Genomic DNA, 24,045 nt, shown 5'->3' on the forward strand with positions numbered 1-24,045 from the left:
ATTTGGGAATAAAATCTAGAAAGCCGACGTATTTACCTGCTGCCTGGAAAGAAAGAAAAAACAATGACCGAGTTTGTATTTATTGCAGACTTTTAACTATTTGTCTTCCGCGGCAAAACGTCCAGTCTTAGCGAGGGCAGTCTGTTCGACGTACACGTCCTCGAGCGAGGGAAGTGGCAGACGGAGGCGTGTCCGTGTGTGTGACGTACCCGGAAGTGACGGACAAGACGTCTAGCGAGCTGGCAGTGGCACACAAGCGCGAGCGACGTGTCCGGCGATGGACGTGACGGAGGAAACGGCCCGCGCCGAGGACGAGGTGATTGCGTTTTTCCGCTCACACGGCGAACCCGAAAACGTGACACATATTTATTCGGGACCTTTGTCGGGTGTTCGCTGTGGGGAGCACTTCCGGGTGTGTTCGCGACCCCTGTGGCTTTGACGGAATACTTGAAGTGTTATTATTGAGGTCGTTGGACTCCGGAGGACTCCCAAGGGGTGCGGGACCAGGGTGGCAGGTGAAGAAACGTTCCTCCAGCTCATCTGAACGTGAGGGACCTCCTCAGCCAGCTTCCAGGCTTCTGAGCAGTGAGCTTGGTTCTGTTGGGTCTCGGCCTGTGTGGTGACGGGGTGTGTGCGTTTTTCTCTCTCTCTCTCGTTCTCGTTCTCGCTCCCTGTAACTTGACGCCGTCTTAGACACTGGACACTGTGGGGAAGTGGCAGGCAGCATCTTTGCGCCGGTGTGAACGGCCATTGTGTGGGGAAAGGATGTGCTGAGGCGGCAGGTTGAGCAGCGGCGTCTGGAATGTTGGGAATGTGGCAGACGGCAGGAAAATTGTGAAAGGCGCATCTGTTCTCCTTATTAGTCCGTAGCTCCTCAGGTTCTTGTCTTGCTGGTTCTCCTTAGGGTCTTGCTAGGTGTTTTTTTTTCCTTCCAGGTCTGTAACATTGAGGTTCCTCCGCACCTCAAGGAACACGTTTCTTTAGGGTCTCCTTAAAGTGTTCCTTCTGGCCTTCCTTCACTTTCTCATTTGCTAAGGTGTTTCGTCAGGTGTTCCTTCAGGTTCTCATTTGTGTGGTTTGATTAAGATACATCGATGGGAAGATGTCACGACGACGTAAAGAAACTCCTGAAGGAACGTGTTTTATAAGGTTCTGCTTAAGATGCTTCTTTAGGTTGTAGGAAGTTGAGACACCAAAAATACCTTGTAAAAGAGAACATAAGGAAATTCGTCAATGTGTTTCTTTAATGTTCTCCTTTGGGAGTTTCGACTTAGACTTTTCTTGAGACATTTCATCGGGTGTTTTTCAGGTGTTCCTTCTGGTTCTTCTCCAGGTGTTTTGTGTGACATAAGGTTGGCCTTCAGCTCTGCTGGGTATTCCTTCAGGTGTTGACTTCAGTGAACATCTCAAGGAATATATTTTTGTAGGTTGTCCTTCAGGTGTTCCTCAAAGTCTTCCTTTATGTTTGTCACACGCCGAGCGACACGGCCCAGAAGCCACTGAAGCGGACAATCACGAACAATTTCAGTGACTTTTTGCCACACGTCAGACGATGCACTGCAACGGCAAAACTCTGACACTGTATTTGATTTTGAGGCTCCACTTACTGTACTGTATTACTTTGATTGTTGAAGCACAAAAGAAGTGGATGGCCACAATGGAAAAAAAAAAATCAGGCGAGAATAAGGAGAGAAGCTCGGCAATGATCCATCATCCCAATTACTTTTGTTTTCTAGCCATTGGTTAGTCCGTTATATATGAAATGAGAAATATACTGAAGTCTTATTTAAAAGTGATATGATTGAGTGATGAGTTTCAGTGGCTGGAAGTGTTCGGTTTAGGGAAACGGTATGGGATTTTTATTTATTTTTATAGGTTTTAGGTGAACTAATGAATGCACGCACGCACATACACATATTCATCCACATACAAAAAAAAATAAAAAATACAAAAAATATATATACATAGAAAAAAAAAAGGAGAGCAATGATGATGACATGTCAAATCGGTAAAATTACCGATAATAATACTGAGCTCTCCAGAAAAAAAAAAAAAAGTTGCAGTGGCTTTCGGCAGTGTTGCTACGTGTTGCCTTTTTGCTTTCCTTCAGTTTGGCCTTTGGGTGCGCTGTTCAGGTTCTTATGTAAGGGACAGACTAACGCTAGAGTTATTGCGGTAAAGTGTTGCCGTGGCGATGGCCCGTACATGACATCGTGTGCGTTTTTGTGTTTGTTTTGCAGGACCATTTTGAAGATGCCTACGACCGCATTCCCACGTGAGTAATAAACTGTCGTGAAATTGGCATCCGCTGTGCACTTCTTTCACTTCCTGTGAATTTCACGTGCGCATGTCCAGTGCGTGTCGCATGGACCTGCAGTCGGCCATCCAGGAGACTCAATGCGCCCTCAACTTGGTCCTCAACAACAAGTTCTCCGAAGCCCTGGACCTCCTTAAGCCGTGGTAAGTATGCAAATGTGGCTCCATTGGAACGTGCTGGTCTCTCGCTCCTCGACGACTTCTGCGTGTCTGCGCAGGTGGCGGGACAGTATGTACCATGCATTGGGTTACAGCAGCATCTTGGTGATGCAGGCCGCCATGACCTTTGAGCACAAGGACATCCAGATCGCTATGGCGACCATCAAGGAGGCCTTACACACCTGCCAGAGGTACGAGGCCAACATGCAAAACGCTGGTTTCCTCTTGTGACGCTGGCATCGGCGTCCCCCCCCCCTCAGGTTTCGCAAGAAGAACTCGGTGGTGGGATCCCTGTCCAGTCTGATCAGCAGGCAATCCAACCTTCAGGAAGGTGCGGCCGCCAGGAAGCCCCCCCCCCCTCCTTTCACCGGGTCTGCTGACCGAGACTTAACGCAGCCGTTGTGTGTCCTCAGAGGAAATGCACGCCGAGCTCTGCTACGCCGAGTGCTTGCTCCAGAAAGCCACGCTGACTTTTGTGCAGGACGAGAACATGATCAGCTTCATCAAGGGAGGCATTAAAATCAGAAGCAGCCATCAAATCTACAAGTCAGTCCTCTCTTCTTCCTCCTTTTTCATTTCAAACCATAAATTTAATCTTAGACTTCTAAATGTTAAATGCAAACGTTTATTAAGACACCTCCGCACTATTTTAAATTCGGGCGAACGAACAGTCTGTCTTTTTGAACCTTCTTTTTCTCAGGGACTGCCACAATGTGCTGAATGTCACTCACGACTTGACCAGCCAGTCAGACTCGCACAGGCAGTTTGAGGGCGGAGTCAAGCTGGGCATCGGCTCCTTCAACTTGGTGGGTTTTCATCTTCCTGCTGCCTTTGACTAATTATTCACATTACAGTGAACCACAGCCACCCGTGATTTGGACGTCTAAAAATTGGCGACGGGGTTTGGCACTTGTCACCCCCGAGATGGTGCGAATGGAGAACTGGCATTTCGCGGGGGTTCACTGTCTGATGCTTTTGTTTTTGACCCGCTCACAACACGCATGTCCCCCCAACCCCTCCCCCCCACCAGATGCTGTCCCTCCTCCCGCAGAGGATCCTGAGGCTGCTGGAGTTTATCGGCTTCTCCGGAAACAGGGCAAGTTGCTGCCGGCGTGGTTCGAGTCGCGATATGCGCACGTGTGTTGGTTGGAGCGTTCCTTGACAACACCGAACTTTGCCCACAGGAGTTTGGCTTGTCCCAGCTGCGAGAGGGAACGTCCGGCTCCACTTTGCGCTCCATCTTGTGCACGCTGACGTTGCTGTTCTATCACACCTACATCACGCTGGTGCTGGGTACGAGCGCACATGTCGGCTTGTCCGTCGTCTCTGTGGGAGCCATTTTGAAGTTTGACTTACTGAAAAAAAAATAAAAAATTAACAATGACATTCTAAGAAGCAGTCAACAAAAACATGGAAGTGGTTACAATTAGTGACACTGAAAGCCACTTCAGAGCAATAATTATTATAACCATAAACCAGGCTGCTGAAAAAAACAATACCAACGAACAAGTCAAAGCAGAGCAATCAAACATTCCAATCCTGTCATACGCTGTAAGCCAGAAAGCAACTAAGTTTGTTTGTTTGTTTGTTTTGGATCCCCATTAGTTGTCATAGGCTTGACAGCTACTCTTGCTGGGGTCCATTCATGAAATCACAGATGAATTAATTCCATTCAGTATTTTACATTCTGGTAAGCATCTTCCACATAAAAAAAAAAAAAAAAAAAAAAAGAAGATCAAATCAAATAGAATAATGCGTTGCTCCTGGATGTTGACTCCACCTCAGACAGAGATCTTAGACTTTGTCAAAAGTTTATAATAGTTAATAGTAAAAATGAAAGTGGATTGGCAAAAATGTTGGAAGATTACAAATAAACCTCAAAAAGTTATTCCAGACAATTAAAGAAAAAAGTGGCAAAAAAAATCAGTTATGGCAACAGTTGTGTTCAGTCAGGCGGGCCGTTACGAAAATGAAAAGAGGAAAATCTCCAGGGTCAACTGAAATCCCAGCTGAGACGTTCACGGCTGTGGAAGAAGAATCAGTAAGATTTTACAAGACTGGAATGAAAGCAGATGAAATGTCAAAATCCATTTTCATACCTCTGCCGTGCCAAAATCAACGCTTGCATTACGGCGCGCCAACAAAGATGTGTCAGCTCACCAGACTCGTTTGACGTGTACAATGAAAAGATTCTGCAGTGATTCTGCCAAAGCTCTGCTGCAACTTTTTCATATGAAGGGTATCGTCAAGTGAAGACATTTCAATGCAAAAAACATCAAAAAATCTGCGCCACATTTTCCTCATCTCTTATACTCTGCTGCCACCTGCTGGCCGTTTTTTTTTTTTTTTAATAACCACCATTGCTTTAAGCAACCTCTTCAGGTCAGAGGCTGCATCAAAGCCTTCTGTATGCTCTAGCATTAAAAAAACATATAAATACGTTTTTGGGTTAGGGTTGGTGTGCTCGTTTTAAGTAGAACGTTTTTATACGTTTTTGGGAGCAAATGAGTTAAAGGCAGGAAGACCATCTCCAAGTCGCTTCATGTCGATGTGAATACAGTTGGTCAGAAAATGAAGATGTCTGACAACAAATGGACAACGTGATGTTCTCACCCATTTTGTAAATGTGTGTGCAGGAAGTGGCGAGGGAAACCTGGCGGAAGCGGAAGCGCTGCTGGAGCCGTACCGTCACAAATATCCCAAAGTAAGACTTGCCGCTCGTGACTCGCCGCCGCACATTTGCTGATCCCGACGTGGCTTCTTCCAGGGCGCCATCATTCAGTTCTACTCGGCCCGACTCGCCGCGCTGCGGGGACACTTCGAAAAGGTCCTTGACTCGGCTCCGTCGCCGCCAGGCCGGGCGAGCGGCGACCTGTGACGTGTGCGACTCGGTTTCAGGCGTGCGCGGGCTACCAGGAGTGTGTGAGCAGCCAACAGGAGTGGAAGCAGATCCACCACTTGTGCTACTGGGAACTCATGTGGACGCACACGTACCAGCAGGATTGGCTGCAGGCGTATCGCTTTGCCGATCTGCTGTGCCGTGAGAGTCGCTGGTCCAAGGTGAGAAGCCGGCGCCGAGCCAGTTGACGGCGCCGCGTTGACCCTGCGCTTGAAACGCCTTGCTGGTTTCCCGCAGGCCATCTACGTCTACCAGAAGGCCGCCATCCTCAGTATGATGTCGGCGGAGGACGTGGACAAGACGGGCGAAGACGTGGTCGAGCTCTTCAGGTGCTTCAGGAAGTTCACCCTGGCGTGCTCGCTCGCGTATCAAGCGTTGCTCACAAGCGTGCTAAGAGAGAGAGAAGCGTTTTTTTCAGGTGGTACTTTAGACTAGTGTTGGGTGGTCAAAAGCCTGGTGGATATTTTGTGCACATGAAGGCAGGTGGAGGCGCTCAAGCAGCGGCTGGCGGGAAAGTCCATCCCCACGGAGAAGTTTGCCGTAAGGAAATCTCGCCGCTACAAGACCAGCACGCCGGTGCCGCTGGTGCTTCCCGCTCTGGTAGTTAATGCTCGTCATTTCCCTTCGGATGACGCGTGCCCGGCAGCACGCGGTGTGTGAACGTGCGTGTGTGTGTGTGTCCCGCCCCCACAGGAAATGATGTACGTTTGGAGCGGCTTCACCATCGTAGCCAAGCGAGTGGATTGCAGCGAAGCGCTGCTGGTTACCATCGAGGCGGCCGAGGAGCAGCTTCGCCGCGATTCGCGTGAGTGACGCGGCGACGCCTCTCCCGTGTGTTTTTCCGCACGCCGCCGGCTGACGGTTGCCCCCCCCCCCCCTCAGAGCCGTCCGAGTTCCACGTGGACGATGGCTGCCTGGTGCAGATGTTGAAGGGTCTTTGCCTCAAGCACGCAGGCCGCCTGATGCAAGCCGAGCTCTGTTTCACGCACGTCCTGTCCAGGTACAAGCGCGTTGCTGTGCGATATTTTGGTGAAGTATTCAAAATTCATCAAAAAAGAGGCTTTAAGCTTTTAATGTTGAGCTTTACTGTCTAAATATTAAACAGACAATTGCACGTTGTGTATTCAAAAACAGCATCGTTTGCTTTAGAAAAGTCCGTTTAGCTTTATGCTAACAAACAATTCAGAAAGCCATTGACATGCTAACGGTTAGCGTCGGTAGTTGCCGTTTTAGTAGCAGTGCATTCCGACAGGTAATAATACTCATAGATATAAAATTTAGGGCTGAACAAGTTTTAAAATTGTGTTTTTATCCCATCAATATTGCGATGATGATTTCATATGCATTTATTTGTCAAGGCTTCGCGTTCATCTTTTCCAAACAGCCAATAAATTGTGTATTACAAAGAAACAATATTTTACCGATTATACAGAAATGTTTTGTTCCAACTCCGTACAGGTTTGGCTTATGCTAAAATGAAGCCAAATGAACTATGATTTTATGCGTGCGTAGACAAACGATTTGATGAACCAATCTTTTGAACGGTTCTTTTTAATGAACTGATTCTAAAGATTCAGTTCACTTAAAAGAACTGTCATGCCCAACACTACTAAACGTCGGAGTCACCTTTTATAGTACAGCAGCAAAAGTCTCTTCTTCTTTGTTTTTGTCTGTATGACTGTTACATTATTATACTGCCTCCCGGTGGCCAAAGCGGGCACAGCAGAAGGAGCAGCACAATGAATTGGACGGTTTCATTATTGTCATCTCTCTCTTTCCATTTTTGTGTGTTTGCAGTGAAAATCGCATCCGCTATGATCACTATCTGGTCCCGTTCACGCTGTACGAGCTGGCGCTGCTCTACCGGCAGCAGGGCGACGCCGCCAAGGCGCTGGCCTTCATGGAAAAGGCCAAGTAAGTCCTCGCGCACATCCTGGTTTCCATCAGCTGCCCCGATGACCTTTTGTTGTTGTGATGCCGTCAGGAGCAACTACAAGGACTACTCCATGGAGTCCAGACTGCACTTCCGCATTCATGCGGCCCTCAACAGCCTCAGAAGTTCGCCTGCTGCCAGCCCGTAACCTCCGGCGCCTCCGCTGCGGGTGCGTGACTTTGACTTGTTGACTTCACGTTGTTTTGACCCGAGCACCAGGCAGTGCAGAGGCTCCTTTGGAATAGCTGTTTTTTTTTTTTATTTTGCCTTTTGGGGAGAGAAGGGAGGGGGGGGGGTCTCAACACGCCCCAACACTTGCTGCAAGAACGTCTCTCCCGCTAAAAATGTTTTTATTGGATCATTTATCTTGAACCAGTTTCACCAAGTGATAGAAAATGCGATTCGTGCGTGTCATCACAGGATACACGAGAAAGTCTTTCGGACCCAAAATGGAAGCCATTTTAGGCGCATTCCACTCAAAAAATGTCTGAAAGTTAGAGGAAGGAAAAAAACGGCTTTCGCTTAACACAACTTTGGTTCGACGTGTCTCCAGGACTTGCCCTTTGACCAATTCCGAATTTGCCCAAATGGGCACCAATCGGAACCAGGGCCTCCGAGACTAAGTGCAATTTCTGAACAAATTGCGTGGGAATGCTGAATGCGAAGATTTGAATGCGTGCGGAATGCTTATGAAGTAAATTGAGACCTCCGTTTTTAAATGAAGACCTCCCTGGTTACTGGACGATGCACTTTAGCAACTGGCCACCGAGCAGCACCAGACGCCTGGAAATGATGATCGGTGATATGTGTGGAAGCGGGCGTGGCAAGCGATACGTAGGGAAAAATTCAATGTCTGTCCCGTTGAAAGTGGAAGTGGGAAAGTTGACATTTAATGTTACGTTGTGCCAATATTGTAAGCAATACCTCGGGAGGCGCGAATTTTTGAAGCAAGTTGCAATTTGAACGGTGTAAATTGGAAGTATGATGTGGGAGTTTTTTAGGCGGCAAAAAAGTGACAAATCACAACGCGTCAGCATTCCCACAATAAATTCCGACAGCCGAAAGTGGGGGCGTGGCTTTGCCGTTTGACGATTATCGAGTTTTCAACGGCCTGCTTGCAGCTTTCACTCTTTTTTTTTTTTTTGCTTACCTTCAGCTTCCCTTTTGTCCCGCACAGCGACCAGTCAAAAATAATGAGCATTGATTGGCTGCCGTGTCCAACGAGCTCCGTACGTCGCTTGTCGACAACAAGTTTTCTCCTACCTCTTTATTTACCATTTGACGTCTTGGCATTTCCTCATGTTGTTAAGTTGGAGTACAATCTGCGCGTGACACTCGTGTTTTTATTATTATTGTTATGTTACTGTATGTAAACAAATGTGCTCTTATGTGAATTTGCGTTTGGCACTCCCGACCGCCTTAAAACAGCAACACGCACTCCAACTGTGCTTTTGGCGTTTTACTCCAAAAAGCACTTCCGGGCATGAGATGCGACGCGGTGAGACGAATGAGAAGGCGTTGCGTGTCGAGCGCACCCACGACGAGTGGACGCTTTATGTGACGCGTGGACTTTGTCCCACTTGACAAACACTTCTTTCTTCATCAGCGAGATTATTTATAACGTGTAACAAGTCAGGAAAGAACACTAAAAAAAAAAAAACCTTCTTGAAAGCGTGTACAACACTTTTCTTTTTTTGTGCCTCTTTGTCATGAATTCTGCACAAAACTGCCTTCATGGGATTTTCGGACCAAATATTTGTGTTGTTCTAATGACATCACCTCTTGTTGGCTTGAAACCAAATTTTGCAGCAAGCTAAGCTCAAATGTAAAGTCGGTCTGACGTTCGACTTCAGGCTTGAGAAATCAAATGTCATAAGATTCAAGGTTGTGAATTTGTGCAATGCAATCTTTTTCAGCTTTATTCTTTCTATTTATATTGCAATGAGATTTAAAAACCAAACGATTGTTTCTTTTTGTTTTTGCGTTGACTTGGTGTCAAGTCATGTTCTGTTTTCATGGGAAGAAAAAGCAAATAAATGCATTTCGACAGTGTTTTGCTTTGGCCTTCATCGTCATCGTTGCCTCCCTCTAGTGGTACGCTTGAGAATGACTGCATCTTCAAACTGTGTGCATTTTATCTCATTTTTATATGCACCACATTTGAAAGGAATCCTTATTTAACCCCTGGGCGTTATTACAGATTGATTAAATCCTTGTAATTTTTGCCAAAATCTGGCATTTCCTTTGAAGTGAGATAACTTAGTCATTTATGAATATTTTTTTCACTTTCAACCACTCAAAATGTTCAGTGGCATCAGACCTATCTATACATATATAGTTTTTATTTTATTAATTTTTTTAATGCCCCCTATGGACAATAATAGCAGCATTATGCTAATAGCAAGACTAACTATGCTGTATATATATATAAAATAAAAGACTAATTTGAATATTTCATATGACATAGTTAGAGGCTCAAACAAGGTCATAAGTCATAACAATAGAATTTTTTCATGCATGCCCAGTTTTTCACAATGGCATTTTTCTGAATAGCACAAAACTCTTGTAATTTTGCCAAAATCCGGCATTTCCTTTGAAGTGAGATAACTTAGTCATTTATGAATATTTTTTTCACTTTCAACCACTCAAAATGATCAGTGGCATCAGACCTATCTACACATATATAGTTTTTATTTTTATTTATTTTTTTAATGCCCCCTATGGACAACAATAGCAGTATTTTGCTAATAGGAAAACTAACTATGCTGTATATATATATAAAATAAAAGAATAATTTATATATTTCATATGACAAAGTTAGCGGCTCAAACAAGTCCCTAAGTCATAACAATAAAAAAAATGTATGCATGCATTATGTATTCATTTATTAGCCTTTGGCAAAAATCCACTAGGTGGCCTAGTGGATTTTTGTGTTAACACTCTAAACACACAAATTCCTCTATTTTCATGTTTATGACTCATCAAAGAAGCGATTGCATCAGTAATCACGGAAAATGCATTATAACACATCAGGTTTACAGCATATCAAAAACTGTGACTTATAATGGGAGTCAATGAGCCAAAATCCGGCATTATTACAACAACTTCGTGTAAATCTCCTCCTCCTGTTTGGTAATAGTTATAAATTACAGCATGGCGCCAATTTGAACTTCTGCATGCTTTAACAATCCTGGTGAAATTTCAGGTCCCTAGTGTATTTTTTTCAAATGCTTTTTCTTTGATGAAAAACAGAAAGGCATAAAAATGCCAGAAAATGGACAAATAACGCCCAGGGGTTAAGCACAGTTTTCATGGCCTTACTGTCCATAATTTTATAGTGGCTTACAATATCTCCGCACTGTATATAACTTGATCTGCAAAGATGTTTTTTGGGGTTGAAAGAGCTTTTTTTTTTTAACACACAGCTACAAGGAATCGAAGAAATATGACAGCTTTCAGAATTCGTAGCACCTTCCGTATGTTTATTTGTAAATTGTGTATAATCATTAACCCTAAAAAAAATACTGTTGTCATACTTTTGATTGAATGACAAATGTGCTGTAGTTTATTAAGAAAGCTAATGAATGTCACGGACTCGTGAAGTGAAGAAAAAGTGTTTAGGCCAGTAATTGAGACAACACCGGCACAAATTGGACCACGGACCCATTTGTTCTCACATGACCTCTGACCCTGGCCTGTTTGCACTGTCAGCAAACACAACTAACATGAGCGACGGGACCGACCCAAAAGAACAGCGTTTGTTGGTGTTGTCCGGTAAGTCCAACTCACGCTAATGACGTTTTTCAATATGCACTTTGATGTCTGATTTACGATGTGCAATATTTGACGTGACCTTCCCGGCTGGCCGGATCAGTTGCGGTTGGTCGTCTTCTACCAGGCGAGCTAATAATTGATGGGTGACGTCATCTGAGACTTGTTTGGCTCCCGTGGATTTTGGCAGACAAACAGTTTTCGGGAGAAGGTTCGTCCTGTTGGTCAGGATGAAATTGTGTCTTTTCACGCCACTTCTCATCTTGGCCTTCAACTTGGTGAGTTCGTCGTTTTCCTTCTATGGGTTCATTTTAGGGTTTGAGTTTTTTTTTCTTGTCTAACGATTTCAATCTCAGAATGCTTTGACAATTGACCACAACCCTATTGAGAAAGAAGCCATGGTACATATTTGGACATACGTCAAATAAACGGATGAGAAACGGGCAGAAGCGATCAATGCACTTTCAACTGAAGGGGATATTGAGTGGAAATTATTATTATTTTTAAATGGTTGTGCTTCTCGGTCATCGAGGTAATGGGAATGGAATAGGTTGAATCGAGGGAAAGGATTTTCTCCAAACACAATCGATTCTCTTCAGTCGGTCATTTGAGAAAATGTGTTATTTCAAAAGTGTGTAGCAAACTGGTAGCATATATTCTTTATCCTCTGCGAAGAACAACTATTAATGCGGTACTGATGAGCTTGAGAACTGCAAGTTTGGGCATGTGCAGTTCTGATCAAGTGACTGTGTCCCCGCAGGAGGTCACCTTGACGGCGACTCAGCCAGACGACTTTTTGGGTCCCGAAGAGTGTCTGGACAGGAAGTAGGTTGCGTGTCCCGGCGGCGTCTCGCTAGCGTTAGCCACGCCGGCTCAGGGTGACTTGCGCTTTCAGGCCCACGCGCGCGTCATGTGACCTGACCTTCTGTCCCCCGTGGGAGCGATGCTTCAACGGACGTTGCTCCTGCAAGCCGCCGTATTTGTGTCCCGCCAAGGACACGGCCGTGGTTTGCGGGTGGAAACGCCGCACCTACTACTCTTACTGCCAGGTAGCTCGCATTCAAAAGGAAATGGATTCATCGGCGTGGCGTGTTTTGACAAGCGAGGCTGCAGAGGACGGGAAACATTTCTTTGCTTGTCTGGCAGGTCATGGCGGTCTCGTGTCGCACCGGCGAGTCTGCCATGTCGCACTTTGGAGCGAAAGCCTGCTCAGGTTTGCTCGCCGCGACGTCGCGAGTCGCCGGCATGCCCGCCGTTACTTGAACGGCGATGGAAGTCCGTTTGTGTTTGCAGGCTATCGAGCCACGTTCAGCAGTTCCCTGGATCCACACACGGGCGCCGTCACCCTCTTGGTTCCCCACGAAAGCAGTCCTGGCGGGACGAAGCGCTTGCTGGTTTGTGGAGACAAGTGGGACATGGCGAGCGCCAACGTGTTCTGCAAGAATCAAAAACACTCGCTGTGAGAGGACATCCGATGTACTCACACACTACAGAAAAGTCACACATGGAAATGATTCACGCACACTACTAAAATGCTCTCACACTCATGACTGAAAAATCTTCTCACACACTACTGAAATGCTCTCACACACGCACAACTGAAACACTCACATTTTTAAGAATTATTGGCTCACAGCCAGTAATGGGAAAAAACAAAACAAAAAAAACAACACTGAGATGCTCTCACAGCACTGAAAATTATTCACTAACACACTACTGACATGTTCTCACACACAATACTAAAATGCTCTCGCACTCATGACTGAAAAATCTTCTCACACACTACTGAAATGCTTTCACATAATACTAAAATTCTCTCACATACTACTGAAATGCATTTACACTCAAACATATTCACGCCCAAAAGTCTTGAAACACTCTCATGCGCAACTAGAAGAACTCACACTCACTACTGAAACATACATACACATACAGTAAGCCTACACCTGAAACACTCTCTCATTCAACTTTAGAATGATTTGCTCACACACTACTGAAAATTATTTCCTTGCAAGCAACTGAAAAATCATTCACTACTGAAACTCTCTCATTATCACTCTGTTGGCATAAAACGCTAATGCTACCACCCGGCTAGCAAGCTAACAGCGCATTGTCGTTGTGTCCCGCAGTGGCGCCGCGTCCGCCGGCTTGCTCGAGCCGGGACCACCGAGCCCAGACCACGCCCTTCCTGACAGCTGCGTCAGCGTTCGCTGCCAAGGCTTCGAGACGTCGCTGGCCGAATGCGTCATCCACGACAGCGTCCGGGTCAGCGACACCCTCCACGGGAAGGTTGCCACGGCAACCTGCTACAACCAGACCAACACGCCGGAAGGTTTGAGGACTATTTCAGGATTACATCACACACTACTGAAGTGCTCACATAAACACGACTGAAATGCTTCAACGTGGCGTGCGTGACAGCATGATGTCTCTGAAGGACTCTCACGTCAAGACATGACCCCCCCCCCCCCGTTGACCTGCTCCTTTTCTACTAGAGTGCGGCTTTGTGTGCGCCAACAGCAAATGCGTGTCTGCCGACCAGACGTGCGACGGCATCGACGACTGCGGCGACCGTAGCGACGAGATGTGCTGCAAACGTAAACGCGCGCACGAGCGCACGCATGCACACTCGTGCAAATGTTTCCGCCTTCACCGTGGTTGTCTCTGACCAACCCCCCCCCCCCACCCCCCCGACCCCCCACCCCCGCCAGGCTGCAGAAGTGGCGCCTTCCGCTGCCAGACGGGCGTGTGCGTGCACGCCGACGCGATTGCCGACGGACACAGGGACTGTTTGGCGGGAGACGACGAAGCGCCGGAGCACGGTGAGACGCAAACGTCAACGTTACAGAACGTTACAGAACGTTACAGAACGTTACTTCCTGTTTGGGTTCAATTTGCTTTGACATTTGGCATGCCAGGAAAAAAATGTCTGAAACATTGTTTAAGAATTCTTAATACTTTTGTGAATGTGCATTTTGAATATATTTTGAGTTGATGATTTGATGAGGACAATTATTCTGTCACTACTGAAAACATTCCTTCCTGTTTGTCATCCGTCCGTTAGTTTGACGTGCTTTTCTTTCCACAAAATTCATCCCATTCACATCATTCCAATTGGAACTTAGTCCAAAAATTCATGACAAGCAGCCTATTATTTTTCTCATTACAAAATTTCGACATTTTCAACCCAAAATTCCGTATTCATTCATTCCATACTGTATGCATCCATGTTTTTTTTTATTCCGCATTTCAGCATTCACAAGCGATTTGTGGAGGGATTGCAAATGTCTATTTTAAGAATTTTCTTAGATCTGAAACATGATTAACTCATTCACTCGCAGCCATTTTCACTGAAGCAATCCTCTTTGCTCCCGACTGTTTGACTGTTTTTGGACTGATTTTGCAAGGCCCACAAAATATTGTGTTCTGTTGCTATAAAAACATGGAAGCTACCAAAAGAAAGATTAGAGTCTCTTCATTCATCAGGGAAAAAAAGTATATTTCTATCTATTTTGCAGCAATTAGCATTAGAGTCTAGCCAACTTTCATGATTATTCACGTTTCTGGTGAAAACACTGGCAAAAGGAGCTTTTTTGCAACATGGACCTGGTTGCTCTCTTTTGATCTGTTGCCCCCTACTGGCCGATTTTGTAATAACTGCCATTTCTTCAAGCGTTCTTTGCAGTTGAGAGGTTGCATCAAAGCCTTCTGTATGCTCTAGCATAAAAAAAACGTATACATACGTCTTTGGGAGCATTTTAACATTTAAAATCAAACATATTTATACGTTTTTGGGAGCAAATGAGTTAAAAGTGGACTTTAGGAATAGCGTCAAGTGATGAACTTGTAATGTCGCACAGGGCCGGCCAGGGTGGAGTGGAAGAGCACAGGTAGGCACTCGGGAAGGATCTCGCCGGAAGCGTCCGCCATTTTGACCACTGATTGCGTCATTCCTTCTCCTGCTTGCAGAGTACATCTCTCCTAGGAATGGTTTGGAACGCCGCTTCTCACCGTGACATTTTGGGAGTCCACGCGCCTTCGTGCTGGAAATAACCATTTGATTTGCTTGACGGCTTGTGTAGAAACGCGAGCCCACCGTGAACATCTGGAGTCCAAGTTGCAGTGCGGCGTTCCCAACACGACCGCCGCTTACGACGACAGCGTGCAGGACCGAGTGAGCCGCGTCAAGAGAGTCGTCGGGGGCGTCGAGGCCAACCGGGTGAGTCTGCGTGACGGCGAGCGTCCCGGACGTGGCGTCTCACGCACGTGTCGCCGCCGCCGCCGCCGCCGCCGCACAGACGCAGATCCAATGGCAGGTGGGCCTGGAGGAAAACGGCAAGATCCACTGCGGCGGGACGTACATCGGAGGCTGCTGGATCGTCACGGCGGCGCACTGCGCCAGGTGACGCGCTGGGGAATCGATTGGGGTTCCTTCTAGTTTTTTTAAAGCCTTCATTTGATCATCAACGTTCCCTGCAGTGCATCCAACAGGGTTCGTTTGTCATTCCAGATCCAAGCCATCGGCGTTCCGGGTCAAGTTTTCCATCTGGAAGAAGTCCACGCCTCAGGACACCACCGACATCATTCCCGTCAGCCAAATCATCATCCATCCCTGGTAGCGCTGGCTTCCCCGCCGCCTCGCTAGCGCCGCCTCGCTAGCGTGGCTTTGTTAGCACCGCTAGCGCCGATGTTGTCCCGCAGGTACAACGCCAGCACGTACCAGAACGACATCGCCCTGGTGCGGCTCAAGGACCTCCCGGAGGAGGCGGGCAAGTGCATGGTGGACAATCCGGCGGTGACGCCCGCCTGCGTCCCGTGGTCCACGCGGCTCTTCAACGCTAACCACACGTGCAGCATCTCGGGCTGGGGCCGCACCGCGGGTACTGAATGGGCGCATGCGCTGAAGCGGCTACATTGCTAGCATGACCGTCATCGCTTTTTGCTCACGTTGACGTCTGACGTTCTTCCAGTGGGAACGGCATCGGAGGTTCTCCTGTGGGCCAAAGTCTCCCTCATCCATGACTGCCAGCGTTTCTACAAAGACCGCTTCAAACCCGGGATGATGTGCGCCGGTCCGTTTGTCTGTCCGTCACATTAGCACGCGCGTCTGCGTTCAAATGTAAGCGCGTGTGTGTGTGTGTGTGTGTGTGCGAAGGTGACCTGGAAGGAAACGTAGACTCGTGCCAGGGGGACAGCGGCGGACCTCTGGTGTGCGAAGACCACCTGGGCGTGTCCTACCTGTGGGGCATCGTCAGCTGGGGCGATCAATGTGGCCAGCCGGGCTTCCCGGGCGTTTATACTCAGGTGATACGCGGATGTCGGCTGGCGAGCTTATAGAATTGTCAGACGACTCTTTATTACTAAAAACCTTTAATAATGTAGACTAAAATCCAAATGAATGCCGCTAAAAACGTTAATTGACGTTTACTACGGGGGGGGGGGGGGGGTGGGTTCTCAATGGGCAATTGTGAAATCACAAACAGCCACTAACTATGGCCAGCAGATGGCAGCATTGTATCTCTTTTCAATGGGCTCCCAATAGTATGGAATTACAATGAAACATGACCAATCGGAAGAAATAGAACGTTTTCAAGGATGACGTGAATGATCAACGCCTGAACCTAATTCACATAGCGTCACTAGACCAAAAATATTCGTGTCAAAGTCGCTGTTGTGCAGAAAATGTATCTTTTCACGAAAAGCTTGTTTTCGCCTCAATGTCACTCAAATGACCTATTTTCAAACGGTGATGACTAAAGAACGGATTAAGGTAGAAACATACTTTCTAATGAAAGAATGGAACACGATCTTTTATTTGGTACCCACCATGTTCATGTGGTCCAAGTCCACAATATTCTGTTTGCCTCGAAAGATGAGTTCAAATGCTCAAAATCTCCTGCCACTGTCGGGGTTGTTTTTGGGATAACGCGTGGCAGTCAAAGAGTAAAACACACGTTTTCAACATGGCTGATCTCTTATACTCTGCTGCCACCTGCTGGCCTTTTTTTCTAACAACTACCATCGTTTCAAGCGTTCTCTTCAGTTCAGCGGCTGCATCAAAGCTTCCGTATGCTCGACATGGAAGTGAAGGTCAAAGTATTATGTTTGTGTTCGGTTTGAATGAGTTAATGGAGCAAATATCGGCGATTCAATCGGCCAACCGATGAATCTACCCCTACCACACACACACATCACAGGATAATCGCTCAGACGAGTCTGTCGGAGACATGCGACTTTTTTTTTTTTTTTTTTTTTTTTTTTTTACTGACTTTGATCTGAACCGAAGAAAACGGCTGCAATTTTGCCCGTTTAATGCGTCTAAAGTGCGTTGCTGCAGTCTAATTGCATACGTTTGGTGGCCTGCAGGTGGCGCACTTCTTTGAGTGGATCCGCCGCCACACGGGCTGGCCCGTCGTCACCAAGTTCAACTCCTGATCATCTTCGTTGTTAGCGTTTGGGAGTGCAATGAAAGTCAATGTCATTAAATGCACAAAATGGGAGACATGAGAGGGAACTTTTGACCTGGAGGCTGACACACACACACACACACACACACACACACACACACACACACACACACACACACACACACACACATTTCATTTTTCCAATTCAATTTAAATTTTTTAAGCTGGTTTAACAGTTTGTATTACTTCTCTACTCTCTGATTTCTTCATAGGCAATTATTTATTTATTTATTCATTAGCACTTATTATCTGTTATTAGCACTTGTACTGTATTTATTTTTAACCAAACATCCATTTAAATTGGAATCCTAAAATTCAAATATAAGAATTTGGGGGCTGGAAGGGATTCATTGAATTTGAGTTTCAAGTTTCCGAAATTCAAGAACGTTACAATCGTCCGGGTTCACTGAACCAATTCACTTTGTGCGATTCGACCTTTTTCTGTACAGCCGAATAATAATACATGAAGAAATATGTTTTGAAAAATTCCCAAATGTCATGTCTAAAATGAATTGACAAAGATAAAAAAAAATAGGAAACTTTGCTTCTTAATTGTAGTTTTAATTGCTTCTATAAACGTAAAATGTCATTTCAGGTAGTTTCCCTAAAAAAGTGTTTTATTGAACCAAAACGTTTTTTTTTTTATGTTAGTTTTCCATTTTGTGTTAACTGCAATGACCTTCACACAGAGTGTGAAGGTCATTGCAGTTAACCTCCGTGTGTCACTCTTACCATAAATTGTTTGTTAATTTGTGCCCTAAGATTTCTTTTGAGACGTGTTATTGTCTGTCGATAGACTTTTATTATATGTGTGGCGTGACTGGCAGCCATGAGTCCATTGTTGCTTTACTTTACCGCGTGCGCGTGTGTGCGTGTGCGCGTGCGTGTGAGTCTCCCATTAACACTTTGATTTAGAGAGCAGCACGTCTATATAACCTCTTATTTTGAAACCGCTTCTCACATCTTGAAATCCGGACAAACCACAAAATGAAACTTCTTATTTTAACAACAAAGAACACCCCCGCCCACCCACACGCGCGCGCGCACGCACACACACACACACCGGCCTGTATCGGTGGGGCGGGGAGGTCATATGGGGTATCGTGAGAGGTCGGGGCGGGTCACGAGCGCGTGGCCTATAAAATGCACGCGCGCACGTGAGCTGCCCATTTGACGAAAAGAAGCGGAAGACGTCTCTGTCGTGTTTGACGAGTATTTTTTGACTTGATGACTCGCAACGTGGACGCGCTCCTGTGCGCGCTTTCACTGGCGATGGTGGCGTGCGCGTGCGGCAGGGGGGCGCGCGTCCGACTCAACTCCATTCGGACGGTGGTCGTGCACAAGGGACCCCCGTCGTCTTCGTTCAACGGAAGTGCGTGGGAGCTGACGGTGAGTGTTTGCGGCTGAGCTTACCTGACGTTTTCTGTGAGCGACTGAATGACTGACTGACCGCGTGTGTGTGTGTGTGTGTGTGTGTGCGCGCGCGCGCGCTCGTAGCTTCGGCAGTGCATTAGCGACCTGGAATGCAGCGAAGGAAGTTACTGCCACGAGCCCGACAGCGGCCCGGTCCACTCTCGCTGCCGGACCTGCAGGAGGAGGAAGAGGCGTTGCCATAGAGATGGGATGTGTTGCCCCGGCAACCGATGCAGCAACAGTAAGAGCCGTGTAGTGTTATTATGAATCCCACTGCAGTTCCAGGCAGACGACCTTTTCCTGTACTTTTTAAACGGCAAAATAAAATTCAAACAAGCGTAATCAATGAACCATATAGTGAGGATCGGTGACATCAGAAGTTTGCCAATTAAAGGGCTTCTGCTTCAGGTGTGTGCGTTCCTGATGCCCACGTGGCGGCATCCCAGCAGATTGCTGAGCACGGCGACCGGAGGAGCGCCGTGGCCTCCCCCAAGGCGAGATGGGGCAACACGGACAAAATGGAGGTCAGAGGAGCGTCCAGTAAAGGTGAGTGTCACGTCACGTCAGGCGAGAGGTGGCCAAAAGTGGCGCTGACCGTTCTGGTGTCTCCAGGCCAAGTCGGCGACCCCTGCCTCACTGCCGGCGACTGTTCGGACCAGCTGTGCTGCGCTCGCCACTTCTGGACACGCATCTGCAAGCCCGTTTTACGGGAAGGTCAAGTTTGTTCGCGCCAGCGCAGGAAGCGGCGCCTGGAGCTCTTCCAGCGCTGTCCCTGCGGCGAAGGACTCGCCTGCCGCACGCCGCCCGGGGCCATCGCCCCGCCGCCGTCATCCCTCCTGGCGGCGGCAAAGTCCAAGTTTGCCACCTCCTCCCGCCACCCTGGTCCTCGGGCGGCGAAGACAAGACTGCACGTGTGTCGCAGGAAGTGACGCTCACGAAGGTGGGCTTGAGAGGGGGGGGGGGCAGTATCGTCATGCTAATGAACTTTCTGTCAAACCGCATTCACGCACAGCCAGTTTCCTCCGGTGAGCAGCCTGTTTTCTTTAGACTCCAATACACTACTGAGCAAACGGCCTCACTTAGAAATGATTATTTTTCCAATCAAAACACTGAAAAACATGAAATGAATTATCGGTAAATTAGTGATCATGAGCTGATTTTATGTTCTTAATAAACATGATGGAACTCACAAGCGAAGCTTTTGTTTCTCACACTCGTATTGAAGGAGCATCGGAGGGAAAAAAAAAAAAACACACCAGCGTTGATTCATGATGTCAACAACGTTCGTCGAAGCACGATGATGTCATCAAACGGCGCGGACGGCACGTCTACGTGCATCCGATGGTGCAGTTGGTGAGGGATGGCGCCCCGCAGACGCCCTTTCCTTTCACCTGGAAGCCACACCCCTTGTAGTTGGCCACGCCCTCTCCGTCGACCCGGAGGCCGGGCTGGACACGGTCCCATACTCGCTGCGCGGCCTTCAGCTCTCGCTCAGGTTCACCTGGCAAACACGCACGCACGTACGGCTAATCAATTTGGCAAAGTGTCTGTCAATAAATCCAATCAATTGTTAAAAAAAAAAAAAAAAAGACACTTCAAGCTGTTTAACACTCTCAGGTGAAGTTTGCTGTCAAACTAAGCATAAAACAGAGAATTATAGATGATGTATTTGAAACAACCAAACAATGTTGCTTTAATAACGGCATGCCAGCATAACGCTAAGCTGTCATGGAAAAGGCCATTGACATGCTAACAGTTAGCATCGCCTTTTAAAGGGGAAGTCAACTCTAAGAGCCCCATGTTTGATTTGTTTTTACCTGCAACCACTAGAGGGCAAAGTGTTTTTGTTTGCATGCATGAGCCACGGGCAGGTGGCCTGGCAGTACTTAATTGGGGTTCGACTAGGGCAGAGGTCCCCAACCCTGGTCCTCAGGGACCGGGTATCCAGCCTGTTTTCCATGTCTCCCACAGCCAACACAGGTGGAGATCGTTATCAGCCTTCTCCAGAGATTGCTGATTAGCTGATGATATGATCAATATTACATTTGTGAAAAATGAGTTATGCAGCAAAATTCAGCCATTTTTATCCATCTCAGGGGGCGGACATTTTTCCAGATGACATCACAGTTGCTCAGGCAACGACCAATCACAGCTCAGCTGTTTTCTGAGGCTGAGCTGTGATTGGTTGAGCAACTGGGATGTCATTTTCACGCGACAGAAAGTGGCAAAATGGCCGCCTTCTGATAGTGATAGTAACTGATGGATTTTGCTGCTTAACTTAGCTTAGCTACAATATTGTTTTTACACTAGTGGGGCTGCATAGAACTTATTATTGTTCAGACATTTTGGGGGTGTTGACTTCCCCACAACGGCTAATTAAACAGACGGTGGAGCGAAACCTATAAACAACAATACAGAGCGTAACCTCGCTTACCGGGGTAGTTGAGGAAAGTGACTCTGTCTCCAGGGTTGGAACCCGAAGGCAGGGCCAGCAGCTCGACTGGACCGTCGGCCCGAAAGCAACGCAGGAGGCGGGCGTTCGAAGCCACGCCCTTCACTTTACAGGCCTTGACGTTGCAGAGCAAGACGGCGAGCGAGCCGGTGAGCTGCCGGGCAAAAGCAAATTGGCGACGCAAAGGAGAGGGATGCAAATGATTTGAGACGGGAAAGAAGGTCAAACCGGTTGCAGGTCATCCGGCCAGCGCTTGCTGACGACCGGGCGGGGGGCTTTTTCTCCCACGTCTACGTCTTGAACAGTCAGATTGGTCGCGAGCGGGTGGCGGCGAACGCTGACAATCCGGCCGACTCTCAGGTCGAGGCGGGAAACGTCGAATGTGGGCGTCGCCCCGAGAGCAGCTGGGCAAAAAGAGAGCGTCGTTGTTGCATCGTTACACTTCATGCTTGGAACCAAACCCACAACTTCTCAATTGTCAGGCACACGTGTTCGTCGCTTGGCCTCATGCTGCCGGATGGCGGTGGCAAATCCAGGTTCAGAAAGTAAAAACCCTGCCACAGTTTGGCTTTAGCTATTGATGCTAGCTAGCTAGCTCCTTAGCACTTGGAGAGCTAGCTAGCTAGCACCAACTTACTATTTACTTTCTGGACCTGGATTTGCCACCTCTGCTGCCGGATTCTAAACGACCTATTTCACTGGCCTGGAGACTTAATTGTCGACTTCATGATGACTCAAGTCTCAAACACTTCAACGATCTGTCAACGGTTCTTTGCTGTTTGTGTACTTTTTAGAGTGTCGTAGTGGCAATTTGGTTGAAATTTCCCATGGCTCAGAGTGTCTTCAAGCAAACTAAAGAATTTTGTGTTACAAAGTGTCTTCTTTCCTCACCCTTCTTGTCTTCTTTTTGTCCGTTAGTCACCTTGCGGCCCCCCTTGAGGTCGGCCGAGGGGGTCGGCAACGCGGCGGCAGGTGAAGCGGCTGAACCGACCGATTTGTTTGGAGAGAGGAGGGCCTTAGCTGAAAGAAAGAGACGCAAAGAGGAGGAAATGTGTTTCCTCCTAAGGACGGCGAGTGCTCGTACCAACGCGTCTCCTCTGTTTGTCGCGGAGTTCGTCCCTCAGCTCCTCGATGTCCTTCTTCAGTTTGCCGTTTTCCACCAGCAGCTTCTTCTGCTCGCGCACGGACGCCTGCAGGACTGCGAAAAACGGCAAGCGGTCACCATTCCGCCCCACGGACTGGATTGGATTTTCTGTGTGGGGGGTGTGGGGGGGGAGGGTGTAGGGTTCTTACAAGCTTTTTCTCTAGCAAGCAACGCGTGGGTTTGGAAGTACTCCATCATCTTGCCGCCATCTTCGGGATCCAACTTCATCAGGGCCTCCGAAAGACTGCAAGGTGAAGCAAAGGCACAAACAACTCTTTGTTTATTTGACTCATTGAGACATTTTCAGCAGTTTGCTGACCAAACCCAGAAAACAGGTGAGCCATGATTGGTCGTTTTTGTCATCTTCATTCAACAGCAAGTGGAATTTTTTTTTTTTTTAAAGGTATTAACCAAAAAGATGTAGTTATCAAATTCATTCTGAACAAAATACTAACTTTTTACTACTGGCTCATGAGTCAAGTATCCCTTTCCTTTTTTTCTTTTTTAAAAGTCATAGCTGACTTTGGCCAAGAGGCGGGGTCGCACCCCGGACTGGTCGCCAAAGTCAAACACACATACACAAACAACCATCCATCCGCTTTCTATAGCATGCACGTCTGCAAAAATGTCCTGACATGGCGCGCACGCGACAGCTGCGCTCGCTCGAAATAACTTTGGCTGGCGCGACGCATGCGCACACTGCGAACAAGCGTGACTAATTGTGAAAGCACAGACGCGCACATGCACACACAACAACAACAACAACAATGCAGAACCCTAAGAAAATAAAAATGTGAAACAGGTAGACTGTCTGTAGGGAAAAGGTGCAGTTTCACTCATCTATCATGAAAAAAACAAAACAAAAAGCGCTCCTTCCCAACCACGCTGACTCCACACACAAACAGTATCCACACACTTGCAGCAGCTTTCCAACCTGGGATGAAACATCTTGTCTGAGTCCATGTCTCCGAGCTTTGTGATGTCCTGCGCCGACAGATCGGAGACGTTTGTCCATCAGCTGTCCCAATCCATCTTCAGCCCTGGGGGGCCACGCCTCCCAAAACAAGAACTGCTATTTCTAGAGTGTCTTTTTTTTTGGTTTGGTAATGCTTAAGTATAAAATATCCAAACACACTTAGTCTTATTTTAGTCTCCTTCTGATCACCATCAAACATAAACGAGCCCATGCTTCTTCACGTTATAAAAAAACGAATGGAATGAGTGAAAGAGAGGTTTAATACTGCCCCCTGATGGAGCAAAAACGAACTGCAGCCCACTTATTGCACTAATAGCAAAAGTGAGCGCTTGTTTGGTTGGCACGTGAATACATAACACCATTTCAAAAGATTACAAGATGAGCTTTTGTTTTAATAACAGTTTCGTGTGAACAAATAATAATACACGGTTAATATAGTTGTTTTTGTTTTGTATCACAATGTATCACATGTCCGGTGTACTTCAGAAGAAAATGCATTTGGCCAAACTTATAGC

General features: G+C 47.1%; 4 protein-coding genes across 7 annotated transcripts; 3 read left to right on the forward strand and 1 right to left on the reverse strand.

The window, feature by feature from the left end:
- Positions 1-136: 136 nt before the first annotated feature.
- ttc39b (tetratricopeptide repeat domain 39B) lies at positions 137-9,359 on the forward strand. Of its 3 annotated transcripts, none has more exons than XM_077545043.1 (18): positions 137-316; positions 2,241-2,275; positions 2,356-2,460; positions 2,535-2,666; positions 2,736-2,806; positions 2,889-3,021; positions 3,176-3,281; positions 3,506-3,571; positions 3,660-3,768; positions 5,112-5,179; positions 5,243-5,302; positions 5,374-5,535; positions 5,612-5,703; positions 5,854-5,974; positions 6,068-6,179; positions 6,257-6,374; positions 7,172-7,288; positions 7,359-9,359. In XM_077545043.1, the coding sequence occupies exons 1-18, from the start codon at positions 278-280 to the stop codon at positions 7,453-7,455; spliced, it is 1,743 nt and encodes a 580-aa protein (XP_077401169.1). In that variant the 5' UTR covers positions 137-277; the 3' UTR covers positions 7,456-9,359. The 3 variants fall into 3 exon arrangements, with proteins under 3 accessions (XP_077401169.1, XP_077401170.1, XP_077401172.1); XM_077545044.1 differs by lacking the exon at positions 137-316 and adding an exon at positions 363-515; XM_077545046.1 differs by lacking the exon at positions 137-316 and adding an exon at positions 517-627.
- Positions 9,360-11,191: 1,832 nt separating this feature from the next.
- cfi (complement factor I) lies at positions 11,192-17,578 on the forward strand. The gene is made up of 17 exons (XM_077544771.1): positions 11,192-11,356; positions 11,839-11,903; positions 11,974-12,127; positions 12,225-12,291; positions 12,372-12,537; positions 13,208-13,410; positions 13,574-13,675; positions 13,790-13,900; positions 14,939-14,968; positions 15,048-15,068; positions 15,161-15,297; positions 15,377-15,480; positions 15,589-15,693; positions 15,780-15,958; positions 16,049-16,150; positions 16,234-16,382; positions 17,445-17,578. Exons 1-17 carry the CDS (start codon positions 11,309-11,311, stop codon positions 17,511-17,513), a joined length of 1,812 nt encoding a protein of 603 aa, XP_077400897.1. The 5' UTR covers positions 11,192-11,308; the 3' UTR covers positions 17,514-17,578.
- Positions 17,579-17,732: 154 nt separating this feature from the next.
- On the forward strand, positions 17,733-23,022 carry LOC144035237 (dickkopf-related protein 2-like). Of its 2 annotated transcripts, none has more exons than XR_013288395.1 (5): positions 17,733-18,934; positions 19,043-19,199; positions 19,367-19,504; positions 19,571-21,559; positions 22,329-23,022. XR_013288395.1 is itself a non-coding variant. In XM_077544776.1 (5 exons), the coding sequence occupies exons 1-4, from the start codon at positions 18,773-18,775 to the stop codon at positions 19,885-19,887; spliced, it is 774 nt and encodes a 257-aa protein (XP_077400902.1). In that variant the 5' UTR covers positions 17,733-18,772; the 3' UTR covers positions 19,888-19,898; positions 22,329-23,022. The 2 variants fall into 2 exon arrangements, 1 of the variants encoding a protein (XP_077400902.1); XM_077544776.1 differs by having other exon boundaries at positions 19,571-19,898.
- Positions 20,287-23,732, reverse strand: LOC144035236 (aminoacyl tRNA synthase complex-interacting multifunctional protein 1-like). Its single transcript, XM_077544775.1, has 7 exons — positions 23,489-23,732; positions 22,704-22,798; positions 22,495-22,608; positions 22,302-22,430; positions 21,639-21,814; positions 21,393-21,564; positions 20,287-20,459 (listed from the first exon to the last, which is right to left on the reverse strand). The coding sequence occupies exons 1-7, from the start codon at positions 23,515-23,517 to the stop codon at positions 20,287-20,289; spliced, it is 888 nt and encodes a 295-aa protein (XP_077400901.1). The 5' UTR covers positions 23,518-23,732.
- Positions 23,733-24,045: the final 313 nt, after the last annotated feature.

The sequence above is a fragment of the Vanacampus margaritifer genome, chromosome 15 (assembly GCF_051991255.1).
Source record: "Vanacampus margaritifer isolate UIUO_Vmar chromosome 15, RoL_Vmar_1.0, whole genome shotgun sequence".
NCBI classification, from domain to species: Eukaryota; Metazoa; Chordata; class Actinopteri; order Syngnathiformes; family Syngnathidae; genus Vanacampus; species Vanacampus margaritifer.